The following is a 26071-nucleotide window of genomic DNA, read 5'->3' as shown; positions in this document are numbered from 1 at the left end:
CCAAAAAAAAAAAAAAAAAAAAAAAAAAAAAAAGGAAGAAAGAAAAAGAAAAAAGAAAAAGAGAGAAAGAAAGTCTAAACATCATTGGTAGGGTTAAACTCTTTGGTAGTCAAAGGTGTCCTTGCTAATGTGAAAGCTGAGATTTTACCTCCTTCCACCTCCTTGTTCTCACAACTGAACTACACAGCATGACAACATCTCCCTACTGCTGAGGCTTTGCATACCTATTTCCTGATGAAAGAGTTTAAAGGAAGCTAAAAGAGTTGATGACAAAATACAGGATCTCTTGTCCCATTAGAATATAGCTATAGGCAGGAAAATTTTTTAAATCTGAAGAGATTGCAACAATGTTTCCATGGATGCTGACTTTAATTTGTAGCTAGATAATAGAATATTGAAGTTTATCAGATTATAAGATCCTTTAAGACAACAAAGGAATCTAGTTATATAAATTTCATTCCTTTGTCCTGTCTTCAAAGTAAAAAATTAATGACAAGTATAATGAAAAAAATGTCTAGTTACTGCTAAGTATTTTTTCATAGTATAAACATAAATGGAGCATTATAAAACAATCCTTTCCTTACCTTCCTCAAAAAAAAAAAAAAGCCACACTGATGCAAACTCCATGCCATAACATTTATTCATTTTAAATGTTCAACTCAGCGTACGACAATCTAAGTTTATAACATTTCCCATCACCCCAAATCGATTAGTTTCTTGGTTTGTGGAACTTCCATAAATATATGGAGGCCACTCTATGCATGTTCTATGTATAGTCAAAGCCACACAAAACCTTCTGCCACTAAGCAGCAAAAGTATAAACTGAGTTCACTTTTAGTGACCTTTGTAGTCCATCTTCTAGCCTGGCATTGAGAGACAGGTTTTCAGGTGCTGTCACTGAATGTTAAGCTATCCTAGGTATTAAGTTATGGCATATTGTCCTGGAAAGAAATTAATTATATTTTTGTTGCTAACACATTTCAGGCTGTTTACACAGCTGCCATTTCTCAGCTGTACTCAATCCATGCCCTAAGCTGTGAGGACGGTCTTGTTTTGTAGCAGACGCCTCTACTGTTTTCAGTAAGTATAAAAACAACACCACCTGCAACAATATAGATTACTCTGAAAGCACTAGCATTACATGTTTTTATGGTCCTAATGAAACAAAAGTTTCTGACATTTGTTTGGCTAGACTCTCTTGAAAGACTATAGTTATGACAGTTTTGGCCTGGACTCAAGCACGGGAGCTAGCAGATCTGCAATGGCACCAGTTAAAAGCCGCCTGGCCCTAAACATCTTTGTTGTGTCAAACCATGCAGTTCAAGGCACATCCTGCCAATGTGGCAACATTTGCTTTGGGGAAGTGTGGGCAGGCACCACTTCACAGGTCCTGGGAAAAGGTGCAAATATGAATAATGAGGCAACAGGATGAGGCGTAATGGGGATCCCGTCTCTGCTTGCTATGATGATACAGCACCAGGTACTGTTACATTTCTGGTTACTCTCAGCTTAACCTGTTTTCCTAGAGTAATAAAATTACATTGCAACTCTTCATTAAAAGTAAAATCTTACACAAATACTAAAACATGGGTTTCAAAAAGGACTGTATCAAACTAATTCAATAAATTAGGACATAGACTGCATAAGATACTTTAGTCCAGAGGATTACGTCCTATTCTGCTTAATTTTCCTGTTGGTTTGAGTTTGTAACTGATCAGCTTATTTCCTGGTTTCTGTAAATGTGGGGTCAAAATAATTTTTGTCTAAACTCAGAGCTTGTAGATTTACTCTGAAGCCTATGCACCCTTGCATTTTAAGACTTTCTCCATTATTTTCTGTCTTTACTGTTATTTCAACTAGTTATTATTGCATAAGCTTTAAATACATAAACCACATACATCACTGGGCCCTAGGATTGCTCAATAGATGGATAATCTAGATAGCCTCTATCATTTCTAATTCCTCACCACACAGATACCTTTTCTTATGCTAAATATCAGTCAATGCTTGCCTTTCATACTTGAGTTATTTTAAGTACAATATTAACTGATCTCTTTACTGTCTACTGTAAGCAACACATTCATTTTCAGAAAAATGGTGGACAGTGACTGAGCCTTAAGAGAATTTTAATGATGTGCCTGCATCTTAAATTATCTACTTCTAATAATGGTATTTATGTCTTATAATGAATTTTAGACAACAGTATGAACATTTCTACTTTTTGACATCTTAGATCCTAAAAGAAAAAAATGATTAGATAAAAACCACCAAAGCAAGCTAACAAAACTTATCAAGAAAGCAACAATTACAGCCTTGTTTTTGGCAGTGACCAACCAGTCAATAATTTTAGTCATGTACTATACTGAAAGTACTTCTAGCAAAGAATCCGAGTGTTTCTGATTATTTTTAAATTTCTGAAACCCACAAGGCATCTTTCCAAAGGTGTGTGGTTTATACTGTAGCTAGACTCAAATGGCATCTTAGAATTATCTTCAAAAAAAAATTGTTTTAAACTGTTAGGCTGCAATGACAAAAAAAAAAAAAAAAGTAACTGTCTAGACAGGTAAAATATTAAAAAGTGAATTCAAATCTAAGGTACAATCATGATTTAATATTATACAATGTTTGCAAAGTTCTTGAATCTTTTTAGCATTGTTTATTTCAAAATTAGATTTAACTTAGAATTCCTGAAACATTCTCCTATTTGCATTTAAAAAATGTTTATGGGTTGAAAAGATAGCTTAGAGGTTAAGAGCACTTCCAGAAAATCAGAGTTCAATTCCAAGCACTCACATTGGGTAGATCACAACTATCTGTAAATCTAGCTCACAGAATTTCTGTCCTTTTCTGTCATCCGCCACCAACAGAAACACACACATCAAACAGAAATAAAGTGATTGATTCCTAATGGCATATTACTATCCCCACAGGCCAATGTATCCATCACTCAGACCTCCTCACAGAAGCTTCTTCTGGGAGTAGATGGGAATTAGCATAGAGACCCGCAGCTGGGCAATGTGCAGAGAGAGGCTTTGGAACACTCAGCCCTAAAGGAAATGTCTGTACCATACCCCTACCCTCAAGGCTCATCAATCTATGAGGAAGAGGGCATAGAAAGACTGCATGAGCCAGAAGTGGCAGACAACCTCAAGGAAACACTCACAGACACAAGAGGCCAATGTGCATATGAACTCACAGACTGTGAGTACTACCTGGTATACAAATTTAAGTCAAGCAAAATCCCAGTACAAATGAGGAAAAGTGGGCACAAACTCCCACACCTAGCTAAAAAGTTATCCGAAATCAACAGCTGCTAAGAGGGTGAAAAAACAATTTTTGTCAATTGAGTGATAATGGGTCTATCAACCATACTCCAGTGCAAGTTTCAGATTCAGGAATAGTTAGCCAACACAAATCAGACTCCAGTATACAATATAAAATTCTCAAAAAAAAATAAAATTGAAAACATTTCAAACAAATATACAACAAGCACAAAATGTTATATGTTTAGCAAGTAAGTAACAGGTTACAGGTGAGTCAGTAAACATGGGGAGAGAGGGCCAAAACTTCAGTCAGTGGGCTTAAAATGATAAAATCTACTCTTTGGAAAAGAGGTAATTGCTGGGAAAATGGCAGAGATAGAGAGGGGTTTCCAAATTTAAAATAAAAAGTATTTATAAATCGCTATTATTGAAAGATGACAAGCTTATATTTGCTTGATTTTTAGGATAGTAAAATGTACAAATTATTTAAAGATATTTATATCAACTACAAAATGTAATAATTTTCAAAGTACCTGACCACTGATACACACACACACACACACACACACACACAGAGAGACACACATGTAAATCAACATATGTTAGGTTGATTTTTGAAATATCTATGATTTATAATTTTTTGTACTTTAAACATCAAGTTAATAACCTAACATATTCTCATAAAGGAAAAGATTAGGTCAAATCAAGCAATATCAAGTTCCTAACACTGATGTACATCATTACCAACATAATGTTAATATGCTTGGCTTACGGGCATTTGTTCTATAAATGTGTTCAAATTATTACAATTAAAAAAAAAAATTCTGACATGGCTTGATGCAAATAAAAAGTTTTTTCAATGGAAAGCTCAAAGCATTTAATTCTGCTTGTAGAACCAAATTATACTGTGAAGATAGGCTGTGACTAGACTGTAACTTACTGAGTCATCGGTGGCAGAAGCTGGCCAGCCCTCCCATAACTGATGTCGAACAGGTATGCTTGTAAGGTCATACACATTTCTCTTTACCTATAAAAAGAAAGCAACAGAATTAAAATAAGATTTTTGACCTTATTCTATTATAGTAACTTTATTTAAGATAAAACATTAATTCATATTTTCTTTTAGTTTCAATAGAATAATTCAGAACTAATATAAGTCATAACAATTTTACAAAAGTTAAAAAACACCATAAATTCAAATACAGAATTTCAATGAAAGCTATGCAAAGTAATATTTCAAAAAATAACTTCCTGTTATGACTAATGTTTTTAGTGTACACGTGTTCATACTGGTAGATATATGCATTTGAGTATGGGTACACGCAGAAGCTAGAGGCAAATCCTTGGGCCTGGAGATGTCAGACACCCCATGTGAGTGCTAGGAACTGAACTCAGGTTCTCTGTGAGAACAGCACCTCCTTAAGCACTGAGCATCATCACTCCAGACTCTGATGACTGTTTGTGATCTTTGCTGACTTGTCAGTTAAGAAACTTCAGGTAAGGGTTCACTGAGAGTTGACTACATTTACAAACATTGATAAGTAGTTTAATTTTAAAACTTTATGTTTCAAACAAAAGTATATTTCAAGTTTCTATTCTAGAGAAGAAATGAATTTGGTTGAAGTAGAGTGAGGGATTGAAGTTACTTTGTGTTCTAGTTTAAAAGGCATTAAACAAAATAAAGCAGGTTGCATGATTTCTTTTAATTATCCTAAACTTAAAACTGAGCTGAAGTTTTCATTAATGTAATATTTTATTTAGCCTCTCCTAAAGTCAAAGTCAAGCTCCTTAGTGAGTTCCAGGACAGCCAGAGCTACTTAGTAAGGACCTGTCTCAAACACCTTGTACCTTTAACTTTACAGGGAGAAGATTCAAGTGAAAAAAACAAGGTGTGGAGAGTTCAAACATTTGCCACCCAGTGACTTAAGAAGGAGTCTATCTTGCTGGGTGGAGGCGGGGATGGCCTACACCTGCAATCCTGGTTCTCCTCTATAAGGCAGAGGACCATAAGTAAGGGGCTAGCTTAGACAATTTACAAGAACTCAGCAAAGCCAGAACCCTACAAGATCACACCCCTAATTTCTTAAACAGTATACAGAAATTCTATTTTATTCTTCATTTGCAATTAAAACTATTAGTTTCTTATAATAATAAAGAGGCAGTCCACCTTAACAAATTCGTCATTCAGTGTACTCTACAATCCAGGCTAATCTTGAGATGTTACACATATGTTCTATGGTTAGTATTTTAATATGGCTGCTCAACAAGAAGCACAAACTCATACTTCTAAGATGTAGAACTTTAAAGTGCCATGCTATTCAGCAGCAGCATTTTGTTATCGTATTACTCTTTATTATACACAAACATATCTAAGTTACCCTTCCAGCGAAACAGAGATATGCACACATTAAGGAAAACAAAACAAAACAAAACAAAACAAAACATGGAACTCAATCTATTTTTATCTCTAATGTACACCTGGGGGGTGGGGGTGGGGAAGCATGGGAATTAGTAAATGAGATCCTAGGAGCTTCGGACAGTGCTTGATCCCACACTCAATTTAAACAAGCAGCTTTTCTCCAAATTGGCTTAGCAGTGCTCAGGCTACCCTGCAATATTTTGCTTACAGTTGTCACATCAACTTTGGAAATTTTGATGAGTCCTTACCAATTCAACAACTTAGCATAAGGCAACTGGACCTGCTTTTAAGCACTTTCACTAGCTGAGTCTATTTCAGCACACTAAAATATTAGTGCTCTCAGGGGCAAAAGTACTTCGATAATCCAGAGAAAAGACAGGAACAAATGCATGAGAAATTTTCAGACTTCAAGAAAAAAAATTCTTTCTTTAAACTTACACTTTGAGTAGCTAGCTACATCAGAACTCATCAGCTATTTTTGAACAAAAACAGGAAAACTCTGTGTGTGTGTGTGTGTGTGTGTGTGTGTGTGTGTGTTGGTTACTCCAGCATTGGAATCTTGCACAAACAAACATGATGGGTGCACAGACAAGTAGCTTTGAAATAAAATTCCTTAAATTCTACCTTAATTCCAAAATATACTGATTCATTATCTTGAAATAAACAGTATTTTCTTATTTCATTATCTCATATATAACTGCACTGAATTGAATGACATTCCTCTGCTAGTCTAAGCCTGAAAAGCATGTTCTGGCTATAGTGCTATGTTGGTATAAAGCACAATGCCAGACTGATGTGCTGAACAAAAGTGATCAAAGTTAGAGTAATGTTAGCCACTGCACAAGTATTTGGCTTCATTGTCCTTCCCAAAATGACATCTGTTAAAGCAACTTGTCATAGAACAAACTAGTTAATGCAGAGAGAACTTAGCCGTGCGAGTACTATGTAAAGCATATTAAGCTAATGTTTGATTGATTGTCCCAACGCAAAGGCTAAATTTATAAAGTACTCTGACAGTATGACAAAAGAAATCTTTTAGGCTAAACTACAGCCACAAAACAGCAATTTAAGTGAAAACAAATTAGCTTTTCAAAATTAAGTCCTTGGTATAACCATAGGCAGACTTTTACCATTATAAAGCAAAGCAGTAGCAGAAACACCAAAATGGTGAATTTAATAAAAGAGATAAAAATTCATTGCCTTTACTGATGGGTGTATCCAATTGAAAGTTTAAATCACCAATGCAGTAAAGGAAAAAAGGTACACAAAAAAGTGTAAAAGTCATTATTTTTTTAAAAGTAGTCTTTGAGCTATGTATAAAATGATGCAGATGGATTTGAAGTTCCTATGAAACAGATCAAAGATGAAATTCTCCTAGAGAGGGAGGGAAACTAAAGTGAAAAGAAGTAAAGAGAGTAGGGATGCTGGAGAGAACAGAAAAAGACATGAGGAAAAGCATAAAGGGGATACTGTGAGAAAGAAACAGGAAGAGAGGGGAAAGTGTGCTGTTGGTATGAATTGTGAGGATCTGAGAAAGATAGAATGCATGCAGGTAGGTCTGCTGTGCTGACTCCCAGCTGATACCACTGTCCCATTTCTGATGCAGTTCAATCTTTAAAGACTGTTAAATTCCAGTTAAGTAGGAACAAGTAACCGTTCACTGGATAACATTTCCTAAGGGATTTTTTCTCTTTTGGTCTTATACACTGGCTCAAAATCATGCTGAACATTGAAAACCTTTTCAATTCTTGCTTTGTGTTAAGCTCTAAATCTATGAGATTTTAAGCTACTAACCCATGCAAATGTTTCGTTTAGTTATGAAGGACTATAATAAATACTGTGGTTGTCAGCTAAACATTAAAACAAACTATACTGTACTTGAATTACAAGTTATAAACTCACCATAGATATTTTTTCTCACATTTGCTCTCTAGACTTTTTTTAGAGAATTTTTCTCACTGCTTCAGATACATATGCGCGCACACATACATACATACATACGTACATATACACATACACACACACACATATATAAACACATATACAACCCACAATAATTTGAAAAAGTACAGAATATGTTTCTGATTTATTATCATAGCTGATGTATATCTACATACTTAAATATAGCACTCGAGGAAGAGCCATCTTATCACAGCATGCTCAGTGTATTTTCCAAGAACTCATCTCTCTCCAACTTTTATTTTAAATTCACTTAAAATTTCAAACAGCTTTTCTTTGAGTAAAAGTTCATTTGAATTTCTGACAGAATAATTCTTACGTAAGATACCCTACTAAATGCTAAATTGAGTTTTAGACCTAAGATTAGACTCAAATGAGTTGTTCTGAGTTATTCCAACTGAAAATTAAAAGGCCTATGAAGCTTAGCAGAAAACACTATCAGTTATAATAAAGTAATTGCTTGTAAACTGAATACTGATAAAAGTGTCAAAACTTTTCTCAGGAAATTGTAAATGCCATCAAAGTATGTGTTTTGGCATAAGAAAATCAGACCTGGAGTTCTGATTCTAATCCCAGAACTATTACTGTGCACAAATTGACTGAGCCTTTCCGAGATTTAGTTCACTCAACCTTAAAAGAGAATAAAGATCACTTCTGATTTTCAACGCTATAAAATCCTATGATTTCATAAAGATATTGTAGTTAATCCTGGTTGCAGAAAAAGAACTAAATATATGCAAAACAAAGCCATAATGAGGAAGTTTACAAACACTAAGACTCTTGCCTTAATTTTCTTAAATGGAAGAACAGCAGTAGAGTCAATAAATGTAACAGATATCAAAGAGAAAAGTAAAAATTATTTCAGGTGAGAAATAAAGATATAGAAGCATTTTAAATACATTTTTCTTGAACAAATAAAATTGAGTCTTTACTTTGTTTATACCTTAACAAAAACCTAATTGATGTTTTAAATCTCATAGGATCTCATTTTAAAATAAAGCCTTTCATAATGGTTTCTGAAGTAACTATACCTCAACTGATGACGATCAGTTATCCCAGTCTAGCTGGACCACTGTTTAACAGTTACAATGTTTTTTAATTCACTTCATTAAAAATCTTTGAAATTGGGCCCATAAGTTGTTATTAAACATTTTAATTTAGGAAAATATATTTAAATGATATGGGTTCCAAACAGCTTTTAATTGGTTCTGGATTCTCTGAATTAAAACACTAATACACAGTATTGTCTTTCCAAGCAGAATCATGAAAGGACAGGCACCCATGTGATTTTCCTGCCACTGTTACAAGAACAAAAGGCCTCTAGAGACAGTAGAACCTAAGCTTATCCAAATTTAAAATATATCAAACTATGAGCTGCAACTACATGGAACAAGTAAGTGTTTGCAGTGGTCTGTTTAAATCAAAACAAGGCACACAGACCAGGCTGAGTTCCAGTTTCCTGGCAATCCATGGTGCCCTGAAAGGCTTGTGTAGTTAAGATACCAATCACTTCTGATTCAGAATGGGCTCTGAACACATACTACATATCTAATGCCTTTCCTTTTTCTCCTTTGTAACATATTGTACATGCACTGCAATTGCACATGGATTTGTTTCACTAAGATGCAAGTTAAACCCATCTAAAAAAATCCTTCCTGAACAACAACCAAAAAAAAAAAAAATTAAAAAAAAAAGGTTTGAAAGCGGATGGTGCAAGGGGAATGAGAAGGTGGCATCAGTAATCAAATGTTAATTAGCAAGCTTCTCCCCCTTCCCCCAGGGCTGGCCTGTGTTAGAGAATTCAAATCAGAAATCAATGCTCCAAGTGTTTAACTATTACTTCTTCTCATTAACCATTAAAAGACCAAGCAATTTTCTCCTCATAAAAACAGTAACTCAAGAATTTCTTTTTCTCAAATACCGTCTTTCTAGAAAACAATGAAGAGGCCTGTAAAATTCAAGTGCTTTTCAACCAGGCTTTGAACCAACTGTATTCTGCACTTTAACATCGTTTGGTTCTAAATGAATTCTTAGTCTCACAACTGCACCTTCTTTCTGCCATACTTAGAAAACGGATTTTGCTTCTTCCTTATAAAACGACAGGGCAGCTGACATTTTATGAGATTATTGGGATGTTAATAATAAGGTGAATCAAGTACAGAATCTAGTTTAAACACATAAAACTATAAATGGATTTGATTTTGGCCATCATGAACAACTACCAGAAATAAGATTAAGAATTTCCACTAGTAACATGGAAATTATACTTAAACTTTGATGAGAATAAAAATACTGTAAAACTGCAAAAGCTACATCATATTTACACCAAACTAACCTAAAGTACTGGATTCAAACAAAAATAAATTAGTATCTTTACTTAAAAGTTATGTCTATATTAAAAGATAAAACACTTTTTTTCTTGATTCTTGGTTTCCCAAACTGGCCTTGAACTCACTGTGTAGAAGAGGTTAACTTCAAACATTCTGATCCTCCTGCCTCTGTTACCAGATATACACCAGACTTATGTGGTGCTATGGAAGTAATCCATAGCTTCAAACAGCAATCACTTTACTGACTGAGTTACATCCCCAGCTCTCAAATCATAATTCTGAAAGAGCTATGAAAATCCATAATAGATAAGAAATTAGGCTAAATGTCACAAATGTTTAAAAAACTAAGTAATAGGACCTTATGGATGGATTTCTAAAAAGGTTCTAGAAAAATTGTGAAGTTGCAAATAATGATATTATAAATAGAAGTAGTCAATGATTTTCCTACAATAGTCCTTCTCAAAGCAGTAGTGGTATCAGCAGGACAAAATTAGAAATGCTTATTACAGAGCCCTGTGATTCCAGGGTGCTGAACATTCTGCGGCATTGCGTGAGTGCTATCCAGCCTTCAAAGTGATTCTTACCAGTCTAAAGTGTAAGATGCAGAACTATATATATAGGCTTCTCCAGACAGCCATGCCTCTTTAGCTAACTCATTTCTTAGTCCTTCAAAGTCTTAAGTGGCCCTGTTCCTTTTATGAATGAGTAAATTTCTAGAAATCCCAAAATTTTGTTTCGGGTAAGAATGTAGGTGGGATTAGATGGCAAATTGCTGTCACTGAAAAATCCTTATAGCTTATAAATTTACACTCTTTCAATAAAGTCTGAAATTATGGAAAGTCACAAATATTATAATCTATATTTTTGTCATAGGGAGCTCATGATAGACTATAAATATCATGAAAGAAAATAGTTAGTTTACTCCCTGTAGTAAAAATTAAACAGCGGGGCCTTTAATAAGTGCTCTTAAAAGTCCCTCCCCATACAAAATTAAGTAAATTAATGAGTTTGTGGCATTGGGAAGTAAAATAAGTAATAAATAAAAACCCAAAATGACTGCCACAAACATTTTTAAGAGTCTCATGTTAAACAGCATTCATCCTGTAAAGCCCAGTTTATATTTTATTCCCATTGGTTCAATTTATCTATTAGTCTACTAGTGATAGAGCATGTGTTCCGCACAGTCAAAGCTCGGGATCAGAGCCCCAGGAGAACAGAGGACAATAAAAAAGAACACAAGACAAAAGATTTTCATGAATCAGAAAGTAAAGTACTTCTAAGTCAGAAATGTTCCAAGTTTGAACTTCTGAAGGTAAATGAAAATGTATCAGAAGCAATGCACTAGTTAATCTCAAGGATACCATTCATGCTACCAGATATTTAGCTACAAACAAATCCACTATAGCCCTGTCCATAAAACATTAAAATAGTGCAATCTCATATCCAGCAGTATGTTAGCTAAATAAATGAAGTATGGAGCAATAAAAGTGGCCATTCTGAAAGAGGAGAGAACAACTAGTCAGACAGTTTCAGAGTAAGGATGACAGAAATGTCCTTGGTCCCTGCCAGAGGTCTGCAGTGTCAGAAGAGAGTTCTGCTTCTGTGCTATCGCTTTCCTGAAATGAGCATCCTTTCCTGGAAACTACATGAGGACTTGACCTAAACTAAGAGCTCCTGGACACCTTGTGGATGAGCCAACAGGCCTGTCTACCTTCTTGTGCTTCATTAATCAGTCAATAGCCCTAACAAAGCCATACAGCACCTTGATGGTCTTGCTTCTGCTACATCAGAGAAACTGATAATGAAATTTCTAAGACTTGGCTTTCTAGGGTCTAGAAGTTTCATTCTTTGAATTCAAAAGACTAGAACCCAGTGACTGATATTATACTTTTTCCGTTGGTGAACATTTTGTGTGGCTGTGAGATTCCAGCACTTTTACTACTGAGTTAGAACTCCCTCCCACACACACCCGCCTGACACTGAAGAAAGAGAGCAAGCCTGCATTAAATTCAACCACCAAGTTTTAGTACATTCAAGCAGAGCCTGCAAAGCATATCCCAAAGGCTATTAAAACTGTTATCTTTTTCTACCAGGAAGTTACATTAAAACCTCACCAGGTCTATTTGTTTCCTGTGTTCTCTGGTGCTTCGGTACTGCCAGGTGCACTCAGCAGACTGCATCTTGATTTTTTTTTTAAATGTTTATTATTATTTGCCCTTTTACTACATCCTAATAATAGCAGATATTACTACTAACTTATAAGATGTTGAAAATTAGAGACTATAACCATAAATAGGGCATCTACATCACTTCCTTCAAAAGCTCAGAAAACATTATGGAAGTAAGGGTGGAAAAATATAAGAGCCACAAAATTAGGCATGGAAGGCTGCCTTGTGGACATGGCAGAGGTGCAGCACTTGCACTCAGAGCAGCTGATTGCCTACTTAAGATCTCAGGATTGGGACTGACAACACACACTTTCATGGAGGGGAGAGATCAAAGCGCCTAAGTCCTCCCTCAGACATCTTCTAGGGTGTAGCCACTGTTATAAAACACTTGCTCCTGCAAACAATTCTAATAAAACTTATTCAGTTAAAAAAAAGAAATAAAAAACAAGACAGGAAAATAGAGGGAGGACTGGCTGAAAAGAAGAACAAGTTTAATGGTAAAAGCATATATATATGAATGAAAATGTCAGGATAAAATTCATTATGCATAATTAATAGATGTTAGGGCTAAGGATACAGCTCAGTTGTATAGTACTTGGCTATTATGCACAATGTTCTGGATTTAATTCCTAATGCCACAAAAAGGGGGATATAAAATATGTTCACTTTCGCTTAAATACATGCATATGTACATACTTATCCATACTATCTTATTGGTAGGAAAAGAGAAAGATGTACAACAAATGTAGAATTCTATCCTTTCTTTATGACGGAATTATGACTCATTTTACATATCTGCATGATTTGTTCTCCATTTTTAACGAGGAATTTTTTAAAATGTCTCTATTAAAAGAAACTTGCACCAGAATATCCTAGTTTTTATTGCAGTTGTTTTATTAATTGTCTGGTTGCTGCTGAGTACAGAAGAGGGGAAAGAAACTCAACTACTGCTCAAAGTCTTCAGTAAAGTGGATCCTAGTTTATATTAAATCACCATTCCCATAATAACCTTTTCATGCATTACTATCTCTATTTTAGAAAAGTAAAGACTGAAGGTTTGTTCCTCTTAGTAAATAGTGAGTACAGACTCTAACTTAGTTCTAGGAAACTCTAAGGTCTAGACTCTTCCATAATTTCAACAGACTTCTTAATCTGTATTTTGTCTATAAATTAAAAACTTGTGGTGAATTATGTTTAAAAGTCTATCTACCTGATATTTTTATAATTGTAAATAAAAAATTTCTTTCTTGGGCTGGCGAGATGGCTCAGCTGTTAAGAGCACTGGTTGCTCTTCCAGAGGTCCTGAGTTCAATTCCCAGCAACCACATGGTGGCTCACAACCATCTGTAATGGGATCCAGTGCCCTCTTCTGGCATGTCTGAAGAGAGCAACAGCGTGTGTATAAATAAAATAAAAATAAATAAATTAAAAAAAAAATTTTTTCTTTCTTAGCTTCTTCTTAAAGACAGGATCTCGCTACCTAATTTAGTGTATCGAGACTCCCTTGCCTTAGCTACTTGAGTGCTGGGATTATGGTCCTATACATCACACAATTATAAACCACAATTATAAGTTTTCTGAGATTATTCCCACTTACTCTGAGCAGCTGTCAGCAAGTAGTAACAAGTGAGAGTGGCCAACTACAGGTAGTTCTATCACAAGAGCAAGAAAAACTTTCTACAGCTGTTATACTGAAGAAGCAATCAAGTATAGCTGCTGGATGTCAACTTTTGAACTTTTAAGTGCTGCACAGGAAGAGCAACTGACAGAGCAAAGAGTAACAGGTTATTGTTATGTAACTGGATATTGCTTCCACAGTTACAGGGTAGTTCCTGGGATCACAAGTAAATGAAAAAGAAACAGCAAGACACAGACACAACCACAGAGGAAATAAACCAAGGCAAAAGAATATTAACATAATAAGTAAGCTTTATCATATGATGTTATATGATATTATCACTGATCAATGCCTGAGTCTCCCTCAAGTGTAGTAAAAGAATATAAGATCTCCACATGGACGGGACTGGAGAGATGGTTCAGTGGTTAGGAGCACGGACTGCTTTTCCAAAGGTCTTGAGTTCAATTCCCTGCAACCACATGGTGGCTCACAACCATCTGTAATGGGATCTGATGCCCTCTTCTGGTGTGTCTGAAGGTAGCTACAGTGTACTCATATAAATAAAATAAATAAATCTTTAAAAAAAAAATTCACCTAAGGGCACAACAACTTTACTTGGCCAATGTGCAGTAGACCAGGTCTTTCCTACCTTGTTTGTTATTCCAGTCTTGCTCCCCCTCCCCCCTTCCCCTCTCTTTCCCCCTCCCTCCCTCCCCTTCGCATTCCCCCTCCCTCCACCCTTTCTTTCTTTCCCTCCCTCCCACTCTGCCCCACCCTCAATCAATGGGCACTGTTACCAACTTCTATTTTATGCTTTTCCTTTGGATAAGTAAAATTCTTTTTAGAAACACCTATGTTGTATTGTATCTTCTCTGAGTTCTAAAATGAAACTGTATCTGTAAGAAAGGGAATATGGACAATGCTTTTAAACTATTGTGCAAATCATTTTTTTTGTTTGTTTGTTCTGTTTCCCCTACTGAATTTGTCTTATTTCAGGTGAGCCTAAGCATAAACATAGACACACAAACAAATTAAGCTACTTGCTTAAATATCCTTCATTTGGTTAAGGCTTAAGTCACAATGATAAGGCAGATTTCAAACACTTTAATAAAGGAGACAGTTGAATAAACATTTTAAAAATGTAAATGTTGTTGATGTTTTTGGCACAGAAAAGTTTTTATAATGTGGGAAAAAAAAACAAAACACACAAACAAAAACCTATAAATCCTGTCTTACTCTGGCAGTATCCACTGAAGCTCAGACATGATGTTTATGTTTGCTTTGCTGCGTTCTGCTGCCCATCCGAGCCTTTGCTTTCTCTGAGTTGTGAAAAAAGTGGTGGGAACCATCAGCACTACAACTTCAGTCTATAATCAGCTCTCTAATAATTTTATCTTTTCTTGTTAACAAAAAAATGCAAATAACAAAGACAACAAAAGGACTTAGTGTTGGGGTCTGCCATGAATACTAACGTGGCCTGGGGGTGTGGTTCATCAAGTGAAAATAAACCATTCAAGTCGCCCACATCAAGAAGAAAGTTTGGGAACAACTAGGCCAGTGTTTGCATTTGGTGCTCTGGAGTCAGGGGAGTTGCATTTCCCTTGACTCTGCTTAACTTAGGCACCAGAGGCAACCTCTTAATCTCTCTCTTAGGAAATGTAAACTTAGTTTCTGCAAGGAACAGATCCCATGATATTTAAAAGTACATTTGATCAGACTTTAAAATTCTAACTTGACAATTTTCACAATCAGATTTTACCAGTATTCTCAGGGAGATGTAGGTGAAAGAGTAAAGAGATCATCTTCAGAAAAGGAGCTGTGTTGGCCAAGAGCAAAGTTACAAAAGGATAAGCACAAAATTACACACCTAGTTAAGTTTGATTGAATGAAACAGAGTTCGAAACTGGCTCCAAATGCCAATTGAATGGACACCTTAAACGAAAAGCCTAATGCACATCAAACTCCAAGGAGTGAGGCCGCCAATGTTCAGAAGCTCCATTTAACTGGCTTTTAATTAAGGCAGTTAAAATCCTAACCCAAGGGTTTCACTGTTAAGGCTGGCTCTAAAATGTAGATACAGCTTATTTAGAAAGAAAATAAATACTAGGAATACCTTAACATTACCACTTGATGTATTTAGATGGAAAAAAATTAACGACATGATTCATTAAATAAGTATACATTCTAAATAAACTGTCTGAAGTTGCCTGTTTAAAAGATTACTCCTATTTATTCATTAACAAAGCTATCCCTTAGTTCATCCCTGCCATAACCTGCTCTATTCAAAAACCATATGGGAAAGGACATAAAAACCGCCACAAACCATGGACTTCTGGTATTAGTGCTACACACAGCATACCCTATTCATTATTCTACCTCCCTTGTTTAATCTATCATTAAGATTCAGTGACCCTACACTAAATTTAAAGCAGATCCTTCCTTCCTCCCATGCCTAAATTCACATACTTTTCTAGTTGGGGATGCCCTCAAGTATTAACAACTCTACGGGGTTTCTCTAATCTCAGCTCTGAACTATGTCATGCTATAGAACCAAGAAATTGCTGTTTTACATCTCTAACTATGGAAGCTCCATACAAAATGACCATATAATTTACTTAATAAGATAAAGAAAAAAATCACAACTATTTTTTCAGTGTATATGACAGAAGAGGCACATGGAGACATTGCCATGTTGTCTTTTTAAGACACAGAAGTATTACTTCAACTAGATCTATAATTTTAAATAACAGTGAAATTAAGGGTTGGCCATTTTAATAAATACTAAAGCAAAGAAAAATGTTGATCTAAATATATATGTGATATTATATATAAGGAAAATGAGGTTTTAAAAAATTAATTCCATTTTTAAAGTATAAAAAATCCTCTAATGACAATGCGATAGTATAGAAGGTAGAGTTACATGATAGTCTACTAAAAGTATAAACCATATAGCTAAATTATTGTTTCATAGGGACACTTTTATTGGTTTAAAGTGTTAACCAAAGTGTCTAAGAATTATCAATGGGGTGTAGTTAGAACTCCAAAATTGAAGAAAAATTTAAAATGCAAATAACTTTGAAAACAATTATTAAGCTCACCACAGAGCTACACTATAATCATTAAATAGACAAGATGGCAAAAATTGCATTTAAGTGATTTAGAGAACTGCCATATTAATTAAACTCGAGCCTAATTATTGATCAATTCCTTCATTCTAAATATGGTTATCTGAGAATGATTATAGAGTAGTTTACAAGATACTACAATAAAATCTGTGTTCATGTCAGTTTTTTTATTTTACAGAGTTATAATTCAAAATATTATTGGGGGGACTGAAGCGGGCAGACTCCTTCAGGTATGCATGAGCTAGGCTTAGAAGACATGGAGGTATAGGGATAGTGTCACACCCACCAGACGCAAAACCCGGCCACGTTCAGGACTTACTGAATGCCTCTTCCCCAAGGGCCTCCAGAAGAGCAAAGGAAATGCTAGGATGTTTGGGGAGCAATTCTTTTATATCCTATTATTATATTCTTAATGTAGTTAGAATAGAAATATGTATTAGTTGCTTACAATATGCATACACAGAATACAGGGTTTTCAAAATAAATATGTAAATTAAAAAGAACAGATGAGACTACAAGAGACACTTAAGAATTAATACCCAAACTTCTGCCTCCAGAGAGCTAGAGTAAGCTTAATGGTTAAAAGCATGCACTGCTCTTGCAGTATTCATATCAACTCACAACTACCTATAACTGCAGCTTCAAAGGGTAACACACCTCTGTTCTCTAGGAGTGTCTGGACTCATGTGCACATTCCCATATACATACACATAAATGAAACTAAATGAGGGCTGGAGAGATGGCTCAGCAGATAAGAGCTCTGACTGCTCTTCCATTGAAGAGGTCCTGAGTTCAAGTCCCAGCAACCACATGGTGACTCACAACCATATGTAATGGGATTGGATGCCCTATTCTAGTGTGTCAGAAAACAGACTCGTATAAATAAAATAAATCTTTAAAAAATTAAATGAACAGCCCTGGAAAAAAATCTGCCTCCTTAAAAAAAGTAGATACTCACTTTATTAATCATAAAAACTAAAACCAACATAAATTAGAATAATCACTGCATATTAGTAATCGTGTGTGTGTGTGTGTGTGTGTGTGTGTGTCTGTGTGTGTGTGCGCGCGCTAAAACATACTGATACTACTAACAAGTGCAAAAAGAATTTCCCCTTGGACTTATAAACTGAAAACCCAGTTCCAGCTTTATCAAGCACGTTCACCTGAGTGTTAATAATTCACAAACACTCATTCAGTTGTCCAGCCAAACAACAAACATGTATTGACTATCTAATGTAATGAAGGGACTGAGGTACAATAGTGATAACCTAGAACAGTGCTATGACAGAGTTTCTGCCACCATGGAGCTTATACACCTTCTGTAAGTGTATGGTAGTAAGGAAGAAGAGACAGGAGTGGGTGGAGTCAAGTAACTTCAGAGTAAGTTCTATAAATGTCGGCATTAATTTCTTCCAGTTATTTTCTATGTAAGATGGGTTGAAATCTTGAAAATAAACGTACAAATGTAGGCAGAGAAACTATGAAATGCCACCATTATATCAGATGCTTTACATATACATGTCATCTGATAATAGGCTCAATGCAACATTTACTCTTTCTTTACAAAAGCAACAGGATAAAAATGTCTAGCAAAGGAGAACCCTATAGGACACTGAGGCACTTTCTACTTTACTGTATCATCACACTTCCCTGAAAAGTAAAATCAGAAAATCTGATTTTTCTGTAGTCATCTCCTCACTCCCCATCCCCAACCTAACCACACTCCCTACCAAAGAAATGTTATTCACTGTTCGCTTGCTTGGCAAAATCCTTCTTCAGAGATTTGGGACATGCTTTAGTTCAATGAGACTAAATAATCATAAATTCCAAATTACTGTCATGTACAAATTAATAAAGTTTACTATACTGATAGCTAACTCAAAGGAATATTTCAGAGATTCTGATCAAAGATATCTTGTCTTCAAACACAGTTGGGTGTTGTTTGTATGTTTTTCCTCAAGTGAATAGATATTGTCATGCATTCCAAAATAAATGGAAAGTCCATTTGATCATATTTTATTTTTGTCATGCTTCACTGCATTATGCCAGTACTAAATAATTTCAAATATGTCCATGTTTGAATATTATGGCAGTCTGGCAATCACATTTAATAGAAATCATGCTATTCTGAGCACTAGTCTCTGATACCTCAACATTACAGCTCTTTCTTTCTTTCTTTCTTTCTTTCTTTCTTTCTTTCTTTCTTTTTTTTTGTTTGGTTTTTTGGTTTTTTGAGACAGGGTTTCTCTGTATAGTCCTGGCTGTCCTGGAACTCACTCTCTAGACCAGGCTGGCCTCAAACTCAGAAATCCGCCTGCCTCTGCCTCTGCCTCTGCCTCCCAAGTGCTGGGATTAAAGGCGTGTGCCACCACTGCCAGGCTACAGCTCATTCTTTATGCTATATATAGTAAAGATAAAATGGAAAAGGACCTTAGTAATTCCAAGCTAAATAAAGCCTGACCTGTAATCCTGTGCATTTCAGGGTGATACCCTTGTGTATCTTCTATAGTTCTGTATGTATATTGCTCTTTCCTTTATTGATCCAACATTCATAAAGCATTTCCTAATAAGTTCTATGCTCTTTAACAGTTACCATGCAGCAGTCTCCAATGGGAATGTCTAGAGCTACCAGACAAGTAACAGATGAGTGAAATGTGACAGGAAAATACTCAGGATTACTTTTAAGAAAATGTACTGATTTGTTATCAATTAATGAACTTGTCCTATCTTGGACCACTCTTAGATCAGCCAAATGAATAAAAACTGTGGAGTTCAGCACCACCAGAAGTTTTTGGTTCTTTAAAATAAGTCAAGGGGTTGGAGAGATGGCTCAGCAGTTAAGAGAACTGACTGCTCTTCTGAAGGTCCTGAGTTCAAATCCCAGCAACCACGTGGTGATTCACAAACACCAGTAATGAGATCTGATATTCTCTTCTGGGGTGTCTGAAAACAGCTACAGTGTACTTAACATATAATAAATAAATAAACCTTTAAAAGAAGTCAAGAGATATAGTTTTGATTAGTTGTTTTTGTTTTAAAAGTGAAGTATTCTAGCTTTTAAATACTAGCAACAGTTTGAAATTATATCCAAGTGGTGGGAAACAATTCTGAATAGACAGTCTGCGAAAGCCCTGTAGGAGAGACACAGAAACGGAAAAAGATGTGATTATCTTTTCCTGACAGGAACTCACAGCCTTTAAAAACTATATTCAGAAACAAATATGTATGATCCAGTATGACAGAATGATAAAGACATCAATAAAAGATCAAGTGGCGAAAAGAAAAGCAACTATCCCCGCCATCCCATTTATTGAGTACCAGGGAATTGATTCAGATACTTTGCACATTTCATGCTTACATCAATCTTGGGAGGAAAAAAACTGAAATAAAATCCTGCTTTATTGAATGTAAGTCTGACTTAACTTTACTCTGTCCAACTAGAAACATACCATCCCATCACTCCAAGTGGGTATTAGTTTTCTGAATCATACACACATTTGAAAACAAATTGTTTTAAATTAATTCAAAACTAATTTCTTTTTCATTTAATCCATTTTGGGAAAAAAATCTGTATATTATTAAGGTAATACTCAATATGAATCTTTGGACATTGCTGTTTGAATTATAGCTGAATCCTAAAAGGTTAAATTGTTGCATATATTCAATATGTACTAAAACGTATTAACTAGTTCATTTAGCAGACATTTAAATAACACCTCCTATGTCTAAGGACTGTTCTAAGCACTTTACAGATTAAACAACTATTTCCAGCCCACTTATAGATGAGGCATCTAAATATAGAAAGAATATAAAATTTATCCAAAGCTGAAATTGTAAATATTAAGATAAGCCTCCCCATTTCACTTGTAATTAAGAAAATTAAAGTATACCACTTTCTTCTTACAATTAGAAAAAAAAAACAACAGTGGCCTTATTTTTGTTTATATTAACTTTAGAACAGTGTCCGTTATAAAACAAGTCCAGCCAAATACGTTAACTAAAAGAGAAAACATCAATTTACATTTTTATAGTTTAAGGCTATCTAATAAGGCTGCTGTGCATTAAAAACTAACATTTGACTTCAAGCCCTTCACTGCTCCAGTCAGTTTTGACCATACAGCCTCTTTCTATTTACCCCTTCCTCTTAACATCCAAACTAATCCACAAAACAAAACCTAAAACTACCTCAGGAACTTCATTAGTCATCCCGAAGTCCAAACAGTACCAGCCTCATAGACAAGAACTCTGAGTAAGCCCCAAGGGTGCCTGACTGTGCCAAGCACACTCTGAGGCGCGAGCTCCTCAGTGTTAATGGTAAGCATGTATCAAAGGAAACCCACTGACGGGCTACTGGAGAGAATCCCCTTTTTCTACAGCCTATAGAGTTCACAAAACTCGCCATTTTTATAAGCAAAGCACATGGAAGAGGGTAAGAACTGGACAACTTATAAAGCAAAATTAGTTGATATTTATAAAAAAATTATCTATGCCAGATCCCTTATATAACAATATAATAAATATCACAAAGTATACAGTATTTAGTCACAACTGCATGTGGCAGCACAATCACTGATGAAGGAAGTTCTGAACACTTAAGAGATGTAGATATTAGATTCAAATTGTCAACCTCATTCATTGTTCTAGTGATTCAATTAACCATCCAATCTCACATGTTTTCTATACCAACACATACCCCAGCCACCCTATTAAATATGGCAACCTTCTCCACTTTTACAGTGGATAAACGAGTACCTACAGATTTGTGCAACTGTTGTTCCTACTTTTCCAGTCAGGCATTTAATAGACAATGTAAAGATAATATAACCAAATGAAACTATCTCCATAAATAGCCTTCTTTCATTTCAGAAATAGAATACTACCACTCAATCAAAACTCTATGAATGAATCATCTTGCCCTCACCCCCCCCCCCACGACCTTTCCATCCACTTCTTCTCCTCCATACCAAGGCCACTATCATCTCTCAGCTGGAATAGAACACTGTCTCAGTGATCTCTGTCACTCATTTCTGCTTCCTGCAATCCATTCTATATACAACAGCATTTTAAAAAACACACCAGAATAGTGTGACTTCCCAAACTAAAACCTCTAAAAGCATCCTACTACACTTAGAATGATCTGACTCACCCCATCTTTCAAAATTAATAACATCATTATCCTCCTTAGCCACGGGTTATTTGTTTAAAGATAAATTCATGACCAAAGCTGATTCAGTTAACTCAGCTTCAATATTTTTCCTGTAATAGAAAATGCAAATTTTAAATGGCACAACTGACATTACAAACTGGCTGCTCCTGCATCTCAATGCAAATACACTGACAAAACCGAAAAGAAACAGAAAAAAACAAACAAACAAACAAGCAAACAAAAGAAAAAACCTAGCTCAAAATAAGATGAAAACAGCTTACACTTTGTTGCACTAGGTTATTACTCAAACATTTTAAAACTTAAAACAAACAAACAAGCAAACAAAAGAAAAAACCTAGCTCAAAATAAGATGAAAACAGCTTACACTTTGTTGCACTAGGTTATTACTCAAACATTTTAAAACTTAAAACAAACAAACAAGCAAACTAGCTAGGCAATGGAGGTATATCCTTTACTCCCAGCACTTGTGAGGCAGAGGCAGGTGGACCTCTCTGAGTTCAAGGCCAGTCAGGTCTACAGAGTGAGTTCCAGGACAGCCAGGGTTATACAGTCAAAAGCTGCCTTGATAAAAACAAACAAAACAAACAAAAAAACCATAGTAACAACAACGAAATCTATCCTGTGTCAGCCACCCTATAACAGACAGGTCTTGATGTGACTTAAACATCAAAGAAAATTTTTTCCTGTAGCTTCATTCTTTCCCTTCTTTCTACTAATATTTTTAGAGACCCAGAAAAAATACTGCTTCCTGAAAAAGAACACTTCTCTTAGCCATATAAGTAAAACAATCCTGTCTACATTACATTTGTTACAGTTTGGTCTATATTTAAAATGCCCCTCCAAAGACTCATACATGGAAGGCTTGATCTCAAATGGAAACAGTACTCAAAGGTAGAGTCCAGAAGAAATGAATCATGAGACTTTTGCCTTCACCAGTGGATAAATCCAGTGATAAAACCAAATTTTAAATGAACTACTGGGAGATACTGGTACTGTGAAAGGTGAGGTCTGTTTGGCACAAAGTCATCAATAGGGGTTTCTTTGAAGGTTATCTTGCTTGGCCCTATTCAGACTCTCTTCTCCTCAGGCACCATGAAGCAAGCAGGTTTGATCTGCAATGTACTCGCCATCATGATGTTATTTCCCATAATCTTACAAACAAGGGGGCCAAGTAACAACAGACTGAAACTTCTGAAACTTTAAACCAACATAAATCATTCCTTCTTTTAAGTTATTTTTAATACCTTTGTCATGATGAAAAGTCTAATAGAAGTACTTATTAATTCATCTTTAATGTTTATCTCCTCCAATAAAAATTCCACATGCAAATCATCAACTTGGTGTAAACTGCTAAGCTGGTGCTTAGCATACAGCAGAAAGATCATGAATGCTGCATTTTTCCTTTATAAAACCAGGCTCTTATAGTAAAAGTCAAAGGGAAAAAAAGAAAGTCACGGAACAGCTTTAAGAACTTCTAGATAGACATGGAGGATAGGAGCAGCTGAAAAGGAAGAAGCTAATACAAGACTCAGATGAAATGAGAACAATTATCAGTTTTATAGATGGAGAAAGCCAGAACCAGTAACCTTGTGGTGATGAAGAGCCTCTCTTGAGGAATGCACATTAACTGTCCTTTCTGAACCTACCCATCCCATTCTCTGTCTTCCCTTCTTCCCTCTGTTCATTTTCCTTTCTCTGTTAAATATGCATTAAAACATTTTCTTCATAAATTTTAACTTTAATACTTTTAGGAGAAGTATTGTGTTAAAAGTTTTAATTGCCCTCATGTAATTATTTATAATAGACATACGGAGATCTGTCATTATCTCAGATGAAAAACTGAAGCACGGAAAGCTAAATAGGTTTTCAAGATCAGTTAGTAGATTACAGATAAGAGTGAAAAGTACAAGATGAACATAAGGAAGGAATAGAGTGGGTTTACTCATGAGGTTCTTATGAGTCAGTACAGTACAATTTTGCTGGAGTTATTCAAGTAGATGCTAAGGTTATGCCAAGGAATGAGACAGTTGGGTTGGTATATACACAAATATAATTATAGCCTTGTGATTTCTCTGTGGTGGAAAGAAACTAAATTTAATGACAAAAGCTACTAAGGAATGGAAACCTAGTTAGACTTGGACATATGGTGATAAAGAAAAAATGTCTTCAACGAGAACACATAAGATCTAAAGACAGTATGACCACAGTCATACAAAAGATGCCCTAGGTAAAAGGAATATCCAGAATGAAGATGATAAGATACATGGAGTTGTGTACATTTAAATACAGGAGCCAATGTAACATTTCATGCTTGCTAAATGAGAAAGAAAAAAAACAAAAACAACAAAATGACCAAAACAGACCAGCTTGTGTAAAATCATTAATACATAAGAGATCTCTGTAAACAATATTAAAAAGGTTTTTTGTTTGGTTGAAATATAGTACAGAGGGCTTAAAGGGGGCCAATCCGACTCATTTTTTTACACTGATAAGAATTAAATTTGAGGACTTGGACGTGCTAGGCAAGTACTTTATTACTGAGCTACATTTCTAGATTAACATGTTTTAAAAAGATTATTTGGTGGGGGCTGGTAAGATGGCTCAGTGGTTAAGAGCACTGAGTGTTCTTCTGAAGGTCCTGAGTTCAAATCCCAGCAACCACATGGTGGCTCATAACCATCCGTAACGAAATCTGATAACCTCTTCTGGAATGTCTGAAGACAGCTACAGTGTACTTACATATAATAAATAAATGAATAAATAAATAAATCTTTAAAAAAGATTAATTTGGGTTGCTATTTGAAGACTAGATTGGGTTAGAAATGTAAGAATCAAATTATGGAAGATTCAGTAGTGGGAGTTCAGCTAAAAGACGATGATGAAAACTAGGTGTGAAGAAGGAAGAAGGGCTTAAATTAGGTGATGTGCGGTTTTTTAACATCCCCTTGGAAATAAAGCCAGGCTTTTAAAGGGAATAAACACTAGCTCTTACAATCCTTCTACCCTCCCCTTCCAGAATTGTGTAGAGTTGGAGAGAGCAAAGAAAGAAGAAAAATTATATAATAATAATTTTTTAAAAAGAATTTTATTGTATCTTCTGGTCCAGACATTCCTCCATTTAGTAATAAACAAATTCAGAATTAAGTGTTTAGTTTGTCAAGGTCGCACTCTTTCTCAATGTAGAAGGAGTATGGATTCTAAAGTGAAGACTGTCTGAACATGAGGATGAATGGGCAGGTCTCTTTCCAAACTGTAAAAACAATTCCTTTGTGGTGAGGCACAGAGATTAAATGTTTGCTTCCAAGTAGAGCAAAACTTAAGTTTCTAAATTTAAATTGGAGCTTTTAAGTACTAGGTCACAACTAGTTCTTTAAAGTAACAAGCTTTTGAGACTATTAGTATTTATACACATGGAACTAATTACGCTTCCGAATAAGGTAACTTAAAATAAAAAAATAACCTTTTCTGAGTTGAAACTAAAATCTAAGCTCTGATAGTCTAATAGACTGGTAACAGGAGTGTCTAATGTTTTGTAAAACTAATATAAAGGTGCCATTGATAGCTTTACCACAAAATACTCTTTAACTTTGTTTTCTATCATGGATTGCTTTTTAAAAAAAATATTTCTTTTTTATGTGCATTGGTGATTTGACTACATGTATGTCTGTGAGAAAGGATCAGGTTCTCTGAAACTGGAGTTACAGACAGCTGCAAGCTGCCATGTGGGTGGTGGGAATCCAACCTGCAGCCTCCGGTAAAGCAGCCATTGCTCTTAACCACTGAGCAATGGCCCCTCGGCCATCACCAGGCCGTATACATGCATTATTTAGAGAAAGTATAAGATGCTTTTATACAGAACTCATATTGTTCTATCACTTTACTTAAAAAAGTTAGACTCTCTCACAGACATCTATAAAATGGAACACTGGGCCCCCAATGGAGAAGCTAGAGAAAGCACCCAAGGAGCTAAAGGGGTCTGCAACCCTATAGGTGGAACAACAATATGAACTAACCAGTACCCC

General features: G+C 35.4%; 1 protein-coding gene across 1 annotated transcript in view; it reads right to left on the bottom strand.

The window, feature by feature from the left end:
• Nucleotides 1-26071, bottom strand: part of Faf1 (Fas associated factor 1) — a 301118-nt gene that overhangs the window by 170032 nt on the left and 105015 nt on the right. The window contains exon 8 of the mRNA XM_021160394.1: nucleotides 4204-4290. Coding sequence (XP_021016053.1) covers nucleotides 4204-4290 — 87 coding nt within the window. The remainder of the gene's footprint in view (nucleotides 1-4203; nucleotides 4291-26071) is intronic.

Source organism: Mus caroli, chromosome 4, assembly GCF_900094665.2.
Source record: "Mus caroli chromosome 4, CAROLI_EIJ_v1.1, whole genome shotgun sequence".
Classification (NCBI taxonomy): domain Eukaryota; kingdom Metazoa; phylum Chordata; class Mammalia; order Rodentia; family Muridae; genus Mus; species Mus caroli.
The sequence above is the reverse complement of the archived record's forward strand: the minus strand, read 5'-3'. Positions and strand labels throughout refer to the sequence as shown.